Genomic DNA, 20574 nt, shown 5'->3' on the forward strand with positions numbered 1-20574 from the left:
AGAAAAAACACAACCCCAAAAGTATTAACAAAAGTTGGACCTGGTGAGCCGATCAAATATAACAAAACGGTACAGCAGGGGGCCAACCCTATACAGGGCCGTCGAAGCCCCTACGAGTACCGGACTAAAGCAAAAAGGAACCTAATGCAAAAGAAAGATCGAAACCAGGACAACCGGTCCCACCAGGCCAAAATCCTAACTAGAAAAACGAACAAACAAAGACTAACCAAAAATACCGCATGACAGGCTGGATACGTCAGCTGCGGCCTACCGCGACTGGACGAGCGCGCACCGCGTCAAGGCGCGTTCCCGTTGGTGATGGAGCGAGCGGAAGCGAGCGGCAAGGTGGAAGTGGAATTTCCCCGACATGTCGAAACCCAGCCTATTTATCGGCGGACCAACAGCGCCTCCAATGAACGTAAACTAATTAATTACCAAAATAATTACTAATGTGCCCAAAGCACATAACAACACTGCAGAAACGTCACACCACTTTATAAACCATCCAAAAATAAAGTCGTGCGTGCGATCATTCCTGAGCAAAGTGTGGGATTTATGAACATGTACTTGAACTTAGAAATGTGCCTAAATCTACGCACAGTTTTGACCATGCTTACGCACATTGCCTAGTGGTAGAATTACGAAACAGCAAATGGTGTTGATCGCTGCACAGGGGAATATTACAATGTTCATTCAATTGTTGCATTACAGTATGTCTGACGGCATTTGGGTCCGCGTAGCCTATGCAATTCCAAAGCACGGTGCATTATACCTACCTGGCGTTCATTGCATTTCATTCAGAGTGTAACAATAATTGTTTCACCAGAAGACCTGACAATAATCAGCCTAGTTGAATTGATATGGGTATAAAAGGCACACGTAGGACATGCCATTCAGAACGCAACATGGCCCATCTTGCATTGCTTGAGGATCTGGAAAACCGTGCGCTACGGAGGGAGCGCGTGTTTAGGGAGCGTGCAGATTTATTGGCAGAAAGTAGTGAGTGGCTTCTAAGCAGGTTCAGATTTCCAAAACATATATTGCTCGACCTCTGCCGTGAATTGGGGCCATCGATGCGGCATTTCTCAGCCGTCCATGAGCCGAATTCTGCCCACTGTGTTGGATGCGATTATTTCTTTGGCCCCGACTTACATTCGATTCCCTTATGGGGGTCCACGCCAGGCAGACATTAGGGTTTTATGGTATCGCGCAGTTCCCCAACGTCATAGGAGCAATAGACTGCACTCACGTCGCACTAAAAGCACCATCACAGCACGAATACAACTTCGTGAATAGGAATGGGAAGCACTCCATTAATGTACAGCTTATATGCGACAGTGATATGCTGCTTCTCAATGTCGTTGCCCGATGGCCAGGGGGGGACGCACGATTCCTTTATTTTGCAGAACAGCTCCGTGGGCCTTCGTTTACAAGAAGGAGCTGTTGAAGATGGATGGCTTATTGGTGAGTGTTGCGCAGCATGTTTGCAACATCGGTTATATTCAGTGTTCGAACTACGGGGGGACTCGGGGGATCCGAGACCCCCTGAAACTGACACGAGACCCCCCGAAAACATGATTTGGGAAATGTTGGGGGGTCTCTAAAATATTGGCAAAATGTGATTTCCCCTAATGAGTTATGATTGCAGACGCGATGCATGTGTGGAGGTGTGGAGCCTGTGTGCGTAATTGGCATAAAGCTGTGCTGTCCGCAGCGTATGATTCTGTATTGCTTCTCATGTGTTTTCGAGATCCGCGCTCTGAGTCAAGCGCAAGCAAGCAAGCAAGTTCCGGTGGCTTTTAAAGGGAATGTTGGTACCATATATGGTTACTTGGGGGCGTTCCATGATGCAAATTAGTCTGCTCGTGCCCGCGCAAGGTGAACTGTCAGGTGTGGTATTTATCATTAAAGATTACCTACCGGTGTGCGTATGATCTGTCTAAGAACGTTTGATGAATGCCGATTTTTTTGTATTTGGGCACATTCTAAATTTCACTCATACGACAGGATTTAGGCTACGTGCCCACGACAACGGTAACGACAGATAAACGCAGAACATTTAGACAGATGTGCCTATCTTGCACACGGCGACGGCGTTTTTAGGAGTTCAAAACGGAGAAAACGCAAACGCCCTCCAGAGTGGAGATCTTGAAAACGATCCAACCTCTCGTCGCCGTAAGAACAGTTCAAAACGCAGAAGTGCGTTTTTTGCACACGTTAAGTGGGTAGTTCTCCATGAACGACTCCCATATCTCACTATATTTATTTTGGACACTCTCCCAATCCACATTATCCACTGCCTTCCTGGCTTTGTAGTTCAGTGTCGTGTTCAGGAGCAACTGGACCTCATCATCTGTCCAAACAAAGTTTGAAGGCGTACTGTTGTTGCCGCCGCGCTTCGCCATTTTCTTCCAACTGACGCGGAGGAAGTAGCCACAAAACAGGCATTTCTCATATTTATTAATATATAACAATATAACTCATATAACAATACCAAAGGTATTGTTGCTACTGCCACCTACGTCCGGGCGTGCATACTACATCGGCAAACTGCGAGTTTTATACGTTTTCCCTGTTCCCATGGATAGACAGATATCCACCCCCAAGCGCTCGTGAGAACGCAGATAAATTGTGGAGGAAAAAAACGGACATCTGCGTTTATGCTTCAGAGCGTTGTCGTGGGCACGTAGCCTCAGAAGGGATTCTACGCACTAATGATGAATGAGGGCCCAGGAACCTCTGGAGGGTTCTGTCATGGTGAAGTGTGGCTGATTTGTTTTAAGCTCAGTTGGTCCCACAAAGTGTGGGTAAATGAACAAAGTAAGTTATCACTGAGTTTTACTTTGATTAAACACACATATTAGAAGACATTTCTTTAGCTTCTGTAGAACTCTATGATCCAGACTTTAGTAATCCTGAATATGTTGATCACCATCTTCTTACTGCAAAGAAGCCTGGTCATTTATTAAACAGATACTGTCCAGGTTAGCAGTTAAGTCATCTGTTCATTTGTTTCATGTAACTAATCTGTAAATTAAGCAGGATTTTATTTCATTTAAAGACAGAACGGCATCTTGAGGGCAGCTCACGGTCAGCTGTGCCTCTGAGTGAACTCTCCATACATTGCACAGAGTAGCATGGAGTGTTAAACTTGAATCCTCTGTTTGACTTGAGCTGATTGTTTCCTTTCTTGTGGCCCACACTGGGCTGCAGTTTCTACTGTTCTCAAAGATTTAAAAGAACTCAAATGTTGCTGTCTTACTTTACTGGATGTCTGGAAGCAGCTAGAAGTGACTGGAACCTCACTTCCCAAAGACTTCAGAACAGCTGTCCTATTGACAGGCTGGTCTGAGTTGTTGCTGATCAAATCAGATCACATGACTTTCTGTCCTTTGTTGATGGGGCAGCTGGAAGGTCAGCGTGCTAACCTTCTTAACTGGATATTTTTGCTCTTTTCAATATTAAAGCTGAGTTTAAAAAAATCCAAATGCAACAAGAAGATCATGGGAGATGCTGAAATCTCTGTTTCAGTTCTCTTACTTTCTGTCTGAGGGTCCAGGTTCATTTCTAAAGTCTGCCTGAATATCCTTGGACCAGTCACTCTTCATAGACAGACAGTCAGATCCTGGAGACTCTGCTCTCTGTCTGTGGTGCTGACCTCTGCAAACACAAACATGTTGTTATTCATATCACATCAATCTCTGAGAAATTCTCTCATTAAAACCATTTAAGAAGCTGTGAACACACAAACTGCTGCAGAGAATCAGAAGCTTTCCTCTGTGGAACAGTCCTCTTAGATCACATTACAGCTTTTCTATCTGACTGACATCAGAGGCCTCTGCAGGAACCTTCCACAGAGAGCAGGAACCTCTGGAGGGTTCTGACCCTCTGAGTTTCTCTGCAGTGACCAGGAACTAATAAAGATATCAGGAGATATTCTTCATCTGTGAGAGTTAATCCATATCATATCCACACCACATACTGTCTGCTGAGGCTGAGGTCAGGGTGTTCTCTGCTCAAATAAACATGTTGTGACTCATATCAGACAGAGACTGCAGACAGAGCGGTAACAAGAAAGGAGGAGGATCACAGAGCTGGTTAACAACAGATGCTGTAATCCTGGACATGTCACTGAGAAGCAGCGTCTCTGCACCCCAGATGTTGAACTGCTGGCTGTGAGCTTCTGTCCATGTTGTCTACTGAGAGAGTTCACCTGAGTTAGCTGCTGACGCTGTGTGTCACATCATCAGCTAAGTTGTTGCTAAGCTACAGAAGCAACACCCCAACCCACTGACGGAGACCTCTGAAAGTTTCTACCACACCTTCCTCTCTGCTCCACTTCAACTTTCTACATGTTTGTCGGATTATTTATGTTTTATTATGTTATCTATAAGAACAGCTGATCCTTGCTAATGATTGATGCTGCAGTGACATCATTTCCCTTCAGGCAACATTTACCACTCCTGTAATACACTCAGCTGTTTCACTGTTTCTGCTCCTGATAATCTCTAATATGGAGAACTGAAGCTGCCTCATTTCAAAATAACATAAATATATATATATATGATAACATAGAACATGAATATACCAATAAATGCTACTAAATAAAGGTACAGATCTTTTTACTCTGTTATTAATGTACCGACTGTGAAATAAATTGATATTTCTGCCTTCATTTAACTGTGTTAAAACCTGTTTATTTAACCTGACATTTTAATTTTCTATTTGTTTCATTGATTTGATCCTTTATTCATATATTTATGATATTAACCCTGAATTAATTTGTCCTTTTTTTCAACAAGAAGATCATGGGAGATGCTGAAATCTCTGTTTCAGTTCTCTTACTTTCTGTCTGAGGGTCCAGGTTCATTTCTAAAGTCTGCCTGAATATCCTTGGACCGGTCACTCTTCATAGACAGACAGTCAGATCCTGGAGACTCTGCTCTCTGTCTGTGGTGCTGACCTCTGCAAACACAAACATGTTGTTATTCATATCACATCAATCTCTGAGAAATTCTCTCATTAAAACCATTTAAGAAGCTGTGAACACACAAACTGCTGCAGAGAATCAGAAGCTTTCCTCTGTGGAACAGTCCTCTTAGATCACATTACAGCTTTTCTATCTGACTGACATCAGAGGCCACGTTTCCTCTGCAGGAACCTTCCACAGAGACCAGGAACCTCTGGAGGGTTCTGACCCTCTGAGTTTCTCTGCAGTGACCAGGAACTAATAAAGATATCAGGAGATATTCTTCATCTGTGAGAGTTAATCCATATCATATCCACACCACATACTGTCTGCTGAGGCTGAGGTCAGGGTGTTCTCTGCTCAAATAAACATGTTGTGACTCATATCAGACAGAGACTGCAGACAGAGCGCTAACAGGAAAGGAGGAGGATCACAGAGCTGGTTAACAACAGATGCTGTAATCCTGGACATGTCACTGAGAAGCAGCGTCTCTGCACCCCAGATGTTGAACTGCTGGCTGTGAGCTTCTGTCCATGTTGTCTACTGAGAGAGTTCACCTGAGTTAGCTGCTGACGCTGTGTGTCACATCATCAGCTAAGTTGTTGCTAAGCTACAGAAGCAACACCCCAACCCACTGACGGAGACCTCTGAAAGTTTCTACCACACCTTCCTCTCTGCTCCACTTCAACTTTCTACATGTTTGTCGGATTATTTATGTTTTATTATGTTATCTATAAGAACAGCTGATCCTTGCTAATGATTGATGCTGCAGTGACATCATTTCCCTTCAGGCAACATTTACCACTCCTGTAATACACTCAGCTGTTTCACTGTTTCTGCTCCTGATAATCTCTAATATGGAGAACTGAAGCTGCCTCATTTCAAAATAACATAAATATATATATATATGATAACATAGAACATGAATATACCAATAAATGCTACTAAATAAAGGTACAGATCTTTTTACTCTGTTATTAATGTACCGACTGTGAAATAAATTGATATTTCTGCCTTCATTTAACTGTGTTAAAACCTGTTTATTTAACCTGACATTTTAATTTTCTATTTGTTTCATTGATTTAATCCTTTATTTATATATTTATGATATTAACCCTGAATTAATTTGTTCTTTATCTATTCATTTATGCAACAAGTCGATCACGGAAGATGCTGAAATCTCTGTTTCTGTTCTCTTACTTTGTGTCTGAGGGTCCGGGTTCACCACTGAAGTCTGGAGCTCCTCCTTTGGACCGGTCACTCTTCATAGACAGACAGTCAGATCCTGGAGACTCTGCTCTCTGTCTGTGGTGCTGACCTCTGCAAACACAAACCAAGAAATATTCTACACCCTAAAAGTATTTATTTATATCTTTACATTATCAGCTGCTGGTATTCTTTTTCCTTTTTGTCTTCTTCCCTTCCTGCTTTGTCTGCAGCAGCTGATAGATTCATAGATTCTGATCAGTCAGCTGATGCCAACTCCACCTGTTTTACCTGAAGGAGCACATGTAAAACAGAGTCAGAAAACATTTTCACTTATAGAGTGGATAACTAGCATTGTAGTACCACTTGGTTGTCACACCGAGGGAATGGAGGACGCAGGAGCAGGAGATGTTATATCCAAAGCTTTTATTGTAGGAGCAGATGTTATCAAGAGTCTCCAGAGAGAGAAACAAAACAGGCTATATAATTTTATATATATATATATATATATATAAATAGTTATACACTTCTCCAAAATCAGAGAAGTATATCTATGAAAATTTATCAAGGAAATCAAAATCACTCCACTATGTGGAGGAACAAACAAAAGGGTCTATCAAAATTTTAACTAAAAGTCACTCCTGCTACTTTAACAGGACTAATTTATCAAACATGATCAAAAAACCTCTCTTGAAGAGGAATAATACCAAAATGCAATACTTGAAAACGTGGCTGTGGTCAGGCTTGGAACAAAGGCGAGAGTGATGCACATCAATCGGACAGATACGACACACTGGCACAAGACGGGGGGAGACGCAGACTCTTATGCACACAGTGATAATAGGGAACAGGTGGAATCATTCATACGACAATCAGACTGGAACACGAGAGGAAGGGCAAGTGACCTGAAACGAGAGGAGAGTTAACCTTTCAAAATAAAACAGGAAATGATGAGACAAAAAGCCACTTGACCTCACCGCGGTGTGTCAGATATCCATGGTTTGGGTTAGTTAACCAGATCACTTAGACAGATAAACTGGATATATTGATCCTGCTTCATAGAACCCTGAGCTGCTGCCTATCTTGGTCAAGACATTTTAAAAGAGAGAAAGGATTTCCTTTTTAAATGACGGTTTGTTACTTCCTGTTTAACATCATGTTCTGCACCTGCAGGAGATTGTTGCTGTGTATGTAGCTCAGAAGAATCCGTTTTAAAAAAAATTTTAACACACTTTTAGCCTGGGTCACCAAACTCAGACAAGAATAAAACAGCATTTATTTAGTCTGCAGCAGTGAGTGTTACAGCCTCTGAACTCCACCTCTGTGTGTTTTGTTGACTGTTGCCACCTGATCAGGAGTCTGAACCATGAAGCATGTCTCAGAATAACGGAGTTGATGACCTGCATCCTGACGCTGCTCAGACTGATCTGATTGGTAGTTAATCTAAATAACCAAAATATATCCGGAATATGTTCAACCTGCTTCATACCCTGTTTGGGTTTGCTGTATACGTTGCCATGGTGATATATCCAGATAATAAGCTGACCCCCCCTTCAGGAGCAGTTGTCTTACTTTGTGTCTGATGGTCCAGGTCCATCACTGAGTTCTGGAGGTCTGGATGGGTTCCTGTTCGTAGAGCGACCGCTGCATGCTGCAGACTCTGCTCTGTCCATCTTCTGGACTTCAGTCAGTCTGAGAGAAGAAAAGAATGAAGACAAACCCCTCTGTTCAAGTCTCACAGCCAAACTGAAACAAGCTTTTACCTCCTGCTTTTCTTTCTGTTCCACGTCAGAAAGAACTTTAGAGAAAGGAGACGTCATTTCTTTCCTCCAAGCCGTCAGACTCAGTTTGTGCTGACCCAGCTGATCAGCTGATGCAGCTTTGTGGAGTTTGGATTTACAGATGAGTTACTGCTGCCAAAGCTGCTCTGAAGTCCTGATTAAAACACATCAGCTTCACTGCGTTTATCTGTGTGTTATCTACATGTTCATTCACTCATTCTGTCAGTAAACTCCTTCAGTAATGATCCAGCTTCTGATGAGACGTCTCATAATCTGTAGAAAGGATTCAGGAACAGAAAGGTTCTCAAAGTGGTGATCATAGCAACGCGTTCCCCAGCAGTGACGCAGCTTCAGCAGAGAAAATGGCCGCCAAAGGAAAGAAAATCTTTGCTGGAGGATAAAAGTTGTTGCCTTCTTCATCAGTCAGACCAACAGCTGCCTCACACCCAACAATCTGAACTAAAGAGTGAATCAGAAAGCTGAAACAATCTGAACTAAAGAGTGAATCAGAAAGCTGAAACAATCTGAACTAAGCAGTGAGTCAGAAAGCTGAAACGATCTGAACTTGATGGTTTTACACCTGAGTTGGATCAGTTCTTTGTATCAGAGCAGTCCGATCAGCTTCGTTTCAACACCAGAAACAAGCTGCTGAGTTCTGCTTCTCCTTCCTCTGCAGTCCACAGAGAGGAAACCCACTCAGAGACTCTGACAGTGAAATAAGAAGGTTGTTCACACTCACCTGATTCTGACGTCAGGTTTCCTCCTGCTGCTGTCGACTCAAAATGGAGCCTGAACGTCTGAATCTGGTTCACCTCTGTCCTGTTTCATTTACAGGAAATCAGGTGAGCTCATCACAGTTTATGAGTTTATAGCGCTCAAAGGTCAGCTTTTAGCACCCGCTCCAACGCTGACACTCCCATTCATATCTCACATGTTAATTTAAGTGTCTTCACACACAGCAACGTCACACTCAGGGTTTGAGCTGCAGCTTTATCCAGCCGTCATTCAAAGTGTCTCCACTTCCTCTCTGACAGCTCACACTCTACACACTGTGTGATCATCCCCTTCGTGTCTTTTCATGCAGATAAAGTGCAAATATGTTGTAGAAAAGTCCAAACTACTGTCATGTGAGCAGAACAGTAAAGTTCAACTCAGTTTCCCATGAACGTCAGCCTCCACAGCTGCTGTCAAGGACTCATTGGGAGATGTAGTTTTATTATATTGTAGTTTCATTTTTCCAAAGGGAGTTCAGAGGTTAGAATGAGTTCACCTGAGTTACCTGCTAATGAGAAAAAACATGTTGAAGCTTTAGAAACATGTATATATATCTTCTCCGTCTGAGGGGAGGACACATTTATCAACTCAGCCAGGACTCACCGCAGGTAAATAAGTCCGCTTATTGTTACCTTCAAAGTGTCTTTACAAGGTGAACAAAGACGAAGCTCGTCTAAAGTTCTGTTAAAGAGCAACGGTAAAACAGCAAGAGTAAATGTAACTGAAAGATCTCAAATTGACCTGACACCAAGGTAATATACATGATAAGTTTCTAACAAAGAGTGTGTTTGTGTTCTTTCATGATCTGATGCAACTGGTTCGCCTGGTCTGAAGCTCCGCCCCCTTTGATTTACATTAAATCAGGTGAGTTCATGTTAGCTGAGTGTGTTTGTGGCGCTCACAGAGCAGCTCAAAGACGCTTCTGAACATCTGGATGGAAAATGATTCTGTCTGTTGCACCATGAAATCATTCAAACCTCTTTCAGCAGCTGGGAGTTCTTATCACCCAAAGACGTTGATCAGAAATCACATTTCTGTCGTTTATTTCTACAATATGAAGCAAAAACAAGAATGGCATAACTGCGACTCAACTTTTAAAACAAATATTTCATATTTTCATGGAGATAAGTTGCAAATATTTTCCTAAAAAGTCCAAACGACTGTCATGTGATCAGAGTAATAAAGGTCAGCGACATTTCCCATGAGCGTCAGCCTCAGTGGCGTGCACAGACATTTGGGGGGCAAGTGCTCAGGGGGGGAAAAAGGGCACTTTTTAGCGCACGTAGAAGACTATACAGTGGAAACCGCTTATAGTGATCACGTTGGTCCAGAGCCAATTTGAACACTATAAGCGGTTGATTACTAAAACCGAAGTTGTATTACAGTACAGGTATTTCACTTATTTTTTATGGAGAATATCATCTAAATGCCATTTGTATCGTTTTTCAATGAGAAAAACTAAATAAAACGGATAGCTTCAGCATTTACTGAATTTTATTATCATGCAAGTTTAATTACAGTACTGCGCAGTGCGCAGACATACTGTAGGCTAACTCAAATACAGTACGTTACTTATTCTCTGCTGTGCCGCCGGTGCATTTTTTTTCTTACAAGTCAGAAAATAAAGTTTGAATTCAATCCGCCTTTCAGCACCCCTGCTCGGATCTATGCTCCTCCGTGCCGGTGTTCTGTCGATTTGTGCTACTTGGCGTGAAAACCAAACTTAGAAAATCGGCTCGGCGCATGCGCAAAACCACAAAGTAGCAATTCTCGACAAGTAGGAGAAATCGAATGAACACCGGCCTCCCATCTTACAAGAACCAGCCTGGAGCTTCCAGCGGTCACACGTGCATTCAATCCGCTCTCCAGCACCCATCCTCGGACACATGCTCCTCCATGACTTCCTTTTTCCAGCCATGATTCGCGCGCTTGCTGCCCGGTGTCAACTCGTTACGTTAGCTAGCGAGGCAGAAGCAGACGTCCAGAAAGGAATCAAGGGAGTAAAAAATAAAATAGCTACACGTAGTTTTAAAATTATTTTTGCACATGTTTACATTCATAAAATGGCCAAAAATGAACATTATAAGCGGATTTCTTGATCACTATAAACGAATTATTTAAACAGCATTTGTATAGAAATGATTCCGTCCCAAGCCTTTTGATCTATATAAGCGGTTGATTACTATATCCGTGACCACTATAAGCGGTTTCCACTGTATTATAAAAAAAATGACACGCACATGTTGAATGAAATTAAAGTGTACTTCTCTAAAGCAGCCTCCTCCTTGGTGCCATGTCTTTAAAGATGTTAATGACCTCGCTGTGATTTATCCCAATGTCTTTTTCAATGGCAAGCAAGAGAAGGTCAGAGAGCCTTTCTTCACCACACAGGCTTCTTAGTTTACTTTTGATGATTTTCAGCTTGGAAAATGATCTTTCAACTGAAGCAGTCGTCACTGGTAATGTTGCATATATTTGGATCATTTTGACAAAGGCAGGAAAGATCAGCTGGCCATTGTTTCCCCTCAGTATTGAAAGTATTTCTTGTAGGTTCTTTGAAGTAAAGCTGGAGTGGAAGACCTTTAGTTCTGTCTTTAGCTGCTCTTTAATTGCTTACTTAGCTGCTTTGCTTTCATCCAGGAAAGTAGAGAGCTGCTTCCCTGGGCTGCCTGCTGTAGCTCCTTTACCTTTTCTCTCTTCAGCCTCTCCTTTCTTGGCATTCTGCTGCAATTAGTAAATCAATATACAGACAGAGACAAAGACAATAAAGAGACCAAAAAGTACGAGAAGGAGTTATAGGCTACTGACTGTTGTCATTACATGAAGGCAGATGGGTATTTTTTTATTTGGGCTAGAGCGTTAAACTAGTTTATCAGGTGACCAGTCGGCTAAAAACTTTTAGTTGTTTGGTGCTGTATGAGACTTTATGAGACAGTATGAGACTTTGTATGAGATTTTACTTCACAACAAAGTGATTACACGTTGGGCTTAGAGGGAAAACGGTACGATTTTACTTGATCTGTATGTTACCTGGCTGGTGGGGCACGGGAGAAGAAGCCTGCCTGCCACCTGCCTGAAAGTGTTATCAGTCACCTTGAGACTTTCTCTCTAAAACCTAATAATCAGGTTAGAAATCTCGGGGTAATATTGGACTCAGACCTGAACTTTAACAGCCACATTAAAACTGTAACATCAGCAGCTTTTTACCATCTAAAAAACATTGCCAGAATCAAAGGAATAGTGTCTAAACCAGACTTAGAGAGACTGATCCATGCGTTTGTCTACAGCAGGCTAGACTACTGTAACGGCCTGCTCACTGGGCTCTCTAAACGGGCTGTAAGACAGCTGCAGTACATCCAGAACGCTGCTGCTCGAGTCCTGACTAGAACCAGGAAACACGACCACATTAGTCCAGTGCTCAGGTCTCTGCACTGGCTTCCTGTCGCTCAGAGAATAGACATTAAAACAGCTCTGCTTGTGTACAAGTCTCTTCATGGACAAGCGCCAAAGTACATCTCTGACATGTTAGAGCCATATGAACCAACTCGGGCTCTGAGAACCTCAGGGAGGGGTCTCCTGCTGGTGCCCAGAGTCAGGACTAAACAAGGTGAGGCTGCGTTTCAGTTTTATGCTCCTAAAATCTGGAACAGTCTTCCAGAAGATGTGAGACAGGCCTCAACTCTGACAATGTTTAAATCCAGGCTGAAAACAGTTCTATTTAGCTGTGTATATTACACCTGAAAGTATTTTATCTGCACTCTTCACTTTTAAATGAATGAATTAATGATTATTTTTTAATGTTTTTTTTCATTTTTATTATTTTTTATTATTATTATTTTATGTATTTCTTTTTAATGATTTTAGTGCCTTGTGTATGAATTGTGCTCTATAAATAAAATTGCCTTGCCTTGCTAAGCTGCTGTGCTGCTGCAGCGCATCTGGTGCGCCCTGCGCGCGACCGCGCGAGTTCACGTGACAAAGGAAGAGAGACAGAGGTCGGGTGTGCGCGAGGAGGTGGCTCATTTCGGGGCATTGTTTTCAGTCGTTTTTAAATCGCTCAGGTTTTCAAAAGATCATTTCAAAACCGGCCTCAGTAAAATGTTAATAATAATAATTTCTAAATAAAAACAACGAAGTTACAAAAGGGCACTTTCGTTGATAAAGGGCAGAGGTAGTGGTGCTTCAGCACCACCTGATGTCTATGTGTGCACGCCACTGCCCTGAAATTAGTTTTTGGAACTTGGGATGTCTGAACTTTACATTTCCCAAACACGGAGGAAAATAAGATCTAAACTAAATAAGACAAGCAGCGCTTGTTCTGGTCACAGCGCAGCGCGCGCGCTCCAGCGGGGTGCGCGCAGTTTCAACTCAAACAATTAATGTTTAAAGTGTTGAATACGACATATTTATCTGTGTGGGAGGAAACACGAGAGATGAGGAGATTTCAACATGCTATTAAAAATAAAAAGACGCTAAAATGTGTTTGTAAGGAGATAAATGTTCAGTTATCTGAACGGACATGTCAAATTAAAGAGTGTCTCTCCTCTGTTCAAAGTCTCACCGAGCCGGAAGTAACACCCTCACATAAGCCCCTTTCACACTGCAACCCGCTACCTTAGCGGGTCCAAATTGCACCTTCGACCCGCGTCGAGCAATGTGAACGCTTGGCGTGTCAGGGTGACCCGTGTCGCCTGAAGCCGAGTTCAGGGGGAGTTGCCTAGTGGCAGAGCGTCACACGAAACACATAAAATGCTGGGTGTGTACAATGACGTAGGCACAAGCCATGCGTCGGAGGTAGGGTGAAATACACCTGTCTGCATCAAATTTTTTAAACAAACGATGGCGGGACACCTTGAGAACTCGTTTTTGCAATGCAGTTCATGGAGATGTTACTTTACGGTGCGTCTTGCTGCGTGGGAAACCGCGCTCTCCCATCTTTCTCGCCAGCCCTTTCAGCAGAGGTCCATCTTTCACCGTCCCGAAATGTGGCGGAAAATAACGTCCTCTGTTCGGGGGCTGAGGAGCTCGCGGACCTCCTTGTCTCCCCAGTTGGCCATATTAAAAAATGTCTCCAACTTGATGTAGGCTAAAACAGAGTAAAACTTGTCCTCACCTGTCGCTGTTGTTCTGAATCAGCTGTCCATTCTGTCTTTTAAACTCCTCACGTCACGCCCACGTCCGACCCGCGTCGATTGCGTTCACATCAAACTCGGCTCGGCAAAAAGACTAGGGTCCGACGCGGGTCGAAAGGCGAGTCGAGTTGACGCGGCAGCCCGGGTCGGCAGTGTGAACGCAACAGCGGACACGCTAAATTCGCGAATTAAACGCGGGTTATTCGGCAGTGTGAAAGGGGCTAGACTCCACAGTTCAATAAAAGCAGTTTGTGTGGAAGATGAACCGAACCGAGTTCAGCCTCTAAACGCACTCAGACTCTGGAGGAATAGAAGAAGAATGTTGTTCACACTCACCCTGATGCTGACCCTGCTGCTGTTAACTCAAAATGGAGCCTGCACACTTTAGTTTCATTTCTCCTGCCGAGCATTTACTGGAAATCAAGTGGGCCGCGTGCACATGTATGTGTGCGTGGGTGTGTGAGCGCGCTGGGATTTTCTGTTTTAATTGTCAACTGCATTAAGTGTGTTAAAGTCCCTCAGTTTTCAGTTTGATTCTCCCTTACATCATATTGATCCTTATTCCTTTAAAATTATTTATTTATTTATCTTATTTTGACCTCGTCATGCATTATTTTATTCATTTTTCAAACAGATTTCATTCATAGATGTATTTACTTCAGTTATTTCCCATTTCTCCCCGTAGTTATTGTCCCAATAACAGCCCATTATAAATAGATCAGTATAATAGAAGGGAACATTATGCAGAAATAAATACAGGGAAAAAACTAATTAACACAGAAATAAATTCAATACATTCCTGAAATAACATAAAATTTAAATCTCAATTAAATTAACAATTAAATGAATGCAGTTTCAAATTAAAGCAAAAAATATATATATATATACACAGTGGGGTGCGAAAGTTTGGGCAGCCTTGTTCATTTTCCTGATTTACCTTTATAAAGCATTGATTGTTTGGATAAAAAAAATTAAATATATCATATAGGGGACAAACACAGTGATATTTGAGAAGTGAAATGAAGTTTATATGAATTACAGAAAGCGTGCAATAATTGTCTAAACAAAATTAGGCAGGTGCATAAATTTGGGCACCAAAAATAAAACCTTAACTCAATATTTATCCTCCTTTCGCAGAAGTAACAGCCTCTGAACGCTTCCTATAGCTTCTAATGAGAGTCTGGATTGTGGCTGTTGGTATTTTAGACCATTCTTCTTTACAAAACATCTCTAGTTCATTCAGGTTTGATGGTTTCCGAGCATGGACAGCTCTCTTTAAGTGACACCACAGATTTTCAATAATATTCAGGTCTGGGGACTGAGATGGCCATTCCAGAACGTTGTACTTGTTCCTCTGCATGATTGCTTTAGTAGATTTTGAGCAGTGTTTAGGGTCGTTGTCTTGTTGGAAGATCCAGCCCCGGCGCAGCTTCAGCTTTGTCACTGATTCCTGGACATTGGTCTCCAGAATCTGCTGATACTGATTGGAATCCATGCGTCCCTCAACTTTAACAAGATTCCCAGTCCCTGTACTGGCCACACAGCCCCACAGCATGATGGAACCACCACCAAATTTTACTGTAGGTAGCAGGTGTTTTTCTTGGAGTGCTGTGTTCTTTTTCCTCCATGCATAGCGGCCCTTGTTATGCCCAAATAACTAAATTTTAGTTTCATCAGTCCACAGCACTTTATTCCAAAATTGAAGCTGGCTTGTCCAAATGTGCTTTAGCATGCCTGAAGCGGCTCTGTTTGTGATGTGGGCGGAGAAAAGGCTTCCTCCGCATCACTCTCCCATACAGCATCTCCTTGTGTAAAGTGCGCCGAATAGTTGAACGATGCACAGTGACTCCATCAGCAGCGAGATCATGTTGTAGGTCTTTGGTGCTGCTCTGTGGGTTGACTCTGACTGTTCTCAACATCCTTCGCTTCTGTTTATTCGAGATTTTTCTTGGTCTGCCACTTCGAGCCTTGACTTGAACTGTGCATGTGGTCTTCCATTTTCTCACAATGTTTCTCACAGTGGAGACTGAAAGCTGAAATCTCTGAGATAGCTTTCTGTATGCTTCCCCTAAACCATGACGGTGAACAATCTTTGTTTTCAGGTCATTTGAAAGTTGTTTTGAGACTCCCATGCTGCAACTCTTCAGAGAAGATGCAAAGAGGAGAAAAACTTACAATTGCCCCCCTTAAATACCCTTTCTCATAATTGGAGTCACCTGTGTATGGAGGTCAAGGGTCACTGAACTTACCAAACCAAATTTGAGTTCCAATAATTAGTTCTAAAGGTTTTGAAATCAATAAAAAGACAACAGTGCCCAAATTTATGCACCTGCCTACTTTTGTTTAACCAATTATTGCACACTTTCTGTAATTCATATAAACTTCATTTCACTTCTCAAATATCACTGTGTTTGTCCCCTATATGATATATTTAACTGAATGTTTTTATCCAAACAATCAATGCTTTATAAAGGTAAATCAGGAAAATTAACAAGGCTGCCCAAACTTTCGCACCCCACTGTATTTCACATTCTCCACATTAACTGATTATTTATTTGCAGCGACAGGAAGAGCACAAACTTTCTCTTTTTTAGCCGGGGGAAGAAAACAATATAAAAGTATAAATGTACAAAGAGTATAGAAGCATCATGTATAGAAATTGCATCACTGTAAAGAAAAACATATTAATTCAATAAGTTTTTACAGTCTTGGGAATTTCTACACCATTAATGTCTGTGCTGCATTGATATAGTTATTTAAAAAAAAGTGTAAAATTTGGTTTTCTGTCAGTCCATTTCCTTTTTGTGGATATGAAATTGACCTAAAATTAAAACAATTTTTGATGGATATATTTTGTGTTTAATTTTGAAAGACACTTCCTTGATCTTATTGTTTAGACAGAATTTATTCCTGATCAAACACATTTTTTCCATTCCACATCTTTATAAAGAGATTTCCCCCCAAAAATGAACTGATCAAAGTATCCAATGGCTCCCACTGAAGAGATGTCTTTCTCTCTCAGATGATTCATCAGGTCCATCCAGAACAGGACATTTTTGCCACATGAGTGACAGCACACTTGAACTGTCCCCAGATCTTGGCTGCAGAAAGGGCAAAACATGGCAGCCTGGAAAAATAGACAATTATATGCTATGATGAATCCAATCAGTCAATTTAATTTCAAAATTGCATCGTGATATTTACTACTAATATATATATACACACACATCCATTTTAGTTTTCCACCTTCCACTCCTATAGGGGGCGCTGTTGTGCGTTAGAGAATCACCGCTTTCAACTAATACAAAGAAGAAGAGTTTCTATGGGACGTTATTGTCAAACAACTGATAGTGAATCCCTGGGAGATTGACTGACTGCCGCAATTTCCGAATGAATGCTATTCTGAAGTGTTGTCATTGTATTGTTAAATTATAACAAGGCTTCCATGAGAAGTGGTAGTTGATGAAACGTGGCTGTGCTATTCTAAATATTGAAAAACGAATTTTAAGTGGGTATACGGAAATCCCCCCAAAAAAGAGGTGGGTATAAACCGTATACCTGCGTTCAACGTAGACTATGCCACTGCTTGTTGGTCTTTGACGATTAATTCTTTGTGAAGCTTTTATTTTATGTCCTCACCGGAAGTGATATCTAATAGCGTCTCTGGTAACTTAACAACCTCTTTGCATCTGTCTCTATGCTTCCCTCTGGTGGCCATAAGCTGTAACTACACCCTCAGTCAGGATGAACATTGAAATGTGGGAAATCTTTCTAAAATGAGGTTTTATGATGGAAGAGAGCAGTCATATTAATACTTTAACAACACTGTCATATTTAGTTAATGCTGGAGTTTTACCACAGCTCACATTTCTCATCATTACTCAGTGAAGATGGAAAGTAGGAGCAGTTTCAAACCTGCACAGTAACTGCTAAAAACCTTTCAGGATGAAACTTCTCCTAAAGATTGTTGTACTTTGTCGGTTTGAATGTTTTACTGACAGCATTGTTGTCCCGTTGTGTCTGAAATGGAGGGAAATCTGTTCCAAAGTCATTTTGTTCATATGATGAAGGCAGCCAGCTGCAGTCTGCAGGTTCAGTCTTTATAATGTGAGCCAGAGCCGTATATAGAGAGAGTTCGATCAACTCGAATCATGGGCGCCATGTTCGCTACCAACGGCGAAGATTCCACAGCGTAAGCCTATGGGCCGCATATGTCAGAATTGCTGATTTTAAAATACAACTAAGGCTCGATATATCATCAAACTTCGCTTGTAGTATTATCAAGATCCCTACATATGAACTCAAACATTAAGAACATCGTTCGTATACAAGGAGTTAGCTTAAAAGAGGTTCTTGTTAACACAGGACCTAACTCGCGTTGCCTTCCGTGTTGTTGCCTTAAGTAAGGCAGTGCATTCAAAAAGGCAATTGAAGAAAATGTGATAGGCCTATACTGCCCTACAAAGGCAAAGTGTAGTAACTACGTCTGTGTTGAAACTGAGAAAAATGCCTTCAATGCCTTGGTATTAGGTTGGATATTGTAGTTACTGCAAATTTGACATAGCAATATCTCTAAAACAGGTCACATTTAATATCCCAGCCTCTACTTACCTTAAATATCTTAAAAGTACTGTACATGCATTGTAGTCAGCTTAGTCACATCTCCATCCGTAACAGAGGAATTATTAATATCTAGAATTAGAATATATAGAATAATTATTCATTGAATTATAATTATAATAGAAATAGAAATAATACAAATAAAACTTGTGTTACTGTTTGTGATCATTATGATCATTAGTATTATTCACACACACCCCTCCCCCCCAAAAAAAACACACACACACAGTTGTATCAAATGTATCAAAATTGATGAAAGTTTTGTTTGTTCTGCAGGGAGCGAGTGCAATAGAATTCTCACATATTTACACATTCATTGAAACATAAGGCATGCAAAGTGCTATATAAAATAATGGGAGTCATTAGGCCTAACAGACCTATACAAGTAGATATATAAAAGATAATATATATATATATATATATATTTAGGCTGTTGGGCCTAAAAGTGCAGATAAATCATTAGATTTAATTTAAACAAATACTAACATCCAGTACAATATAAAAAACAGATCAATTTGTTATTTTTTGATAGCCATATTATGCTTACAAATGCAGATAACTCATTAGATTGAGTTCAAACAATCACTAACATCCAGTGCAATATGAAATCAGTTCAATATGTTCTAGTTTTGATGGCTACAGTAGGCTATATTATGCTTACATGTGCAGATAAATCATTAGACTAAATTCAAAAACACTAACACACACAAACAAGTAAATATGTTCTTCTCCTGGAGGGTCAATGTGAAAGTGCAATGTAATAATCAACAATCAGAAACAAGCTGTTCACTTCACACTTTATCATCTCAGCTTTGCCATGCTTTTGCTCCCTAGTGCTCCCGTTGACTTGTTCAGTTTAGCTTTAGGGATTCGTCCCTGCTGCTTCCGAGCATGAAAGTGTAACCGTGTAGTGGAAAACTGGACTAAAAGATGGTGTTTGATACCATGACAGGTTGGTAAATGGATGTGCTGCATGAGATGCTCTGTTTGACTTACAAGTGTCAGTAGAAGATTCTCTTTACCAGCAAAGTGGTCTTCACTGGCCCTAAACAGCTGTTCTGCCTTTTCAAATAGCTCCCAGCAGACATCTGTGCAGAACACCAAGCAGCCTTCCTTGAATTCTTTCAGAGCTGTGAGCCTCTGAACCTGACGCAGAATCCTTCACAGCATTCACACACACTGAAGACAGTTTTTTCAGTTTTACCACTTTATTGATACAGTACCCGCCAGCATCATGCAGGCTGCTCCTCTCTGCATCTACTAGCCCTGAAAATGATGGAAGGTGCTGCAGCTCCAGATCTACAGGCAGAGTAATGGCATGATTTCCTGGCTGATCAAGGAACTCAGCAAGAAAAGCACCACCATCTTCTTGGTAACTACCTTTTGAGGGGCATTTCAAAAACTGTGCAACGGTTATGATTTTGAGTGCTTGCTTAAATTCAAGAGCGGTAGGTGTTGGGTTTCTCATCCTAATAAGCCAAAGAGGTTTTCCAGGCAGTCCTGGGAGAACCGAGATGTCAGGACGAATGGAAAGCCCTGCGAGAGAAGCTCAGCCTGAATATCCAGAATTGATGATGCGGAAAGTACGAGTACGGGTTTCCAATGGCCTTTTGCCCCGATAGATATGTTCTTCATCCCCCATATGGCCGAGCGCAGATGTGACAGTGCAGCTTGGTATGAATCCTGGTTGACCTGGCTCAGTGCCAGACAGGGCGTTTACCTGACATGAGATCAAACCATCTGTTGAAAAAATCTAAGAACCACGCTGTGGTAAGAAGATCTGTGTCAAATCCTTCTGAATGCACTAAGTAGCGCAGTGTGGAACTCACTGAATGACTGAAACAGTGTAAGGCATTGGACACCTTCATTTTACCAAAGTGGGATGGTGTCAGTGTGTGTTCCTTCAGTTTTGGGGCAAGCTTCAGGTCTTTGTCTTGCTGAAAATCGTGGAGCATTTTGACATGCTTGACAGTGACTGTGTTTGATGTTAAATTAAACTTCTCAACAACCTCCTTCCCTAAAATGATGTCATTTCCATTGACAAGTGCCGCTTTCATATTTTTGATGATGTGGGGAACATCAGCAATGAAAT

At 41.6% G+C, this 20574-nt stretch overlaps 1 protein-coding gene across 2 annotated transcripts in view; it reads right to left on the bottom strand.

Moving 5' to 3' along the window:
• The window catches only part of LOC142385515 (NLR family CARD domain-containing protein 3-like), a 56440-nt gene extending 42158 nt beyond the window's left edge, over nucleotides 1–14282 (bottom strand). For both annotated transcript variants that reach the window (XM_075472127.1, XM_075472126.1), the window contains exons 1-5: nucleotides 14199–14282; nucleotides 7748–7867; nucleotides 6170–6289; nucleotides 4846–4965; nucleotides 3541–3660 (exon numbers count right to left, since the gene is read on the bottom strand). In XM_075472127.1, coding sequence (XP_075328242.1) covers nucleotides 3541–3660; nucleotides 4846–4965; nucleotides 6170–6289; nucleotides 7748–7867; nucleotides 14199–14272 — 554 coding nt within the window. In that variant the 5' untranslated portion in view covers nucleotides 14273–14282. The remainder of the gene's footprint in view (nucleotides 1–3540; nucleotides 3661–4845; nucleotides 4966–6169; nucleotides 6290–7747; nucleotides 7868–14198) is intronic.
• Between the last annotated feature and the right edge of the window lie 6292 nt (nucleotides 14283–20574).

Source organism: Odontesthes bonariensis, chromosome 8 (genome assembly GCF_027942865.1).
Source record: "Odontesthes bonariensis isolate fOdoBon6 chromosome 8, fOdoBon6.hap1, whole genome shotgun sequence".
NCBI classification, from domain to species: domain Eukaryota; kingdom Metazoa; phylum Chordata; class Actinopteri; order Atheriniformes; family Atherinopsidae; genus Odontesthes; species Odontesthes bonariensis.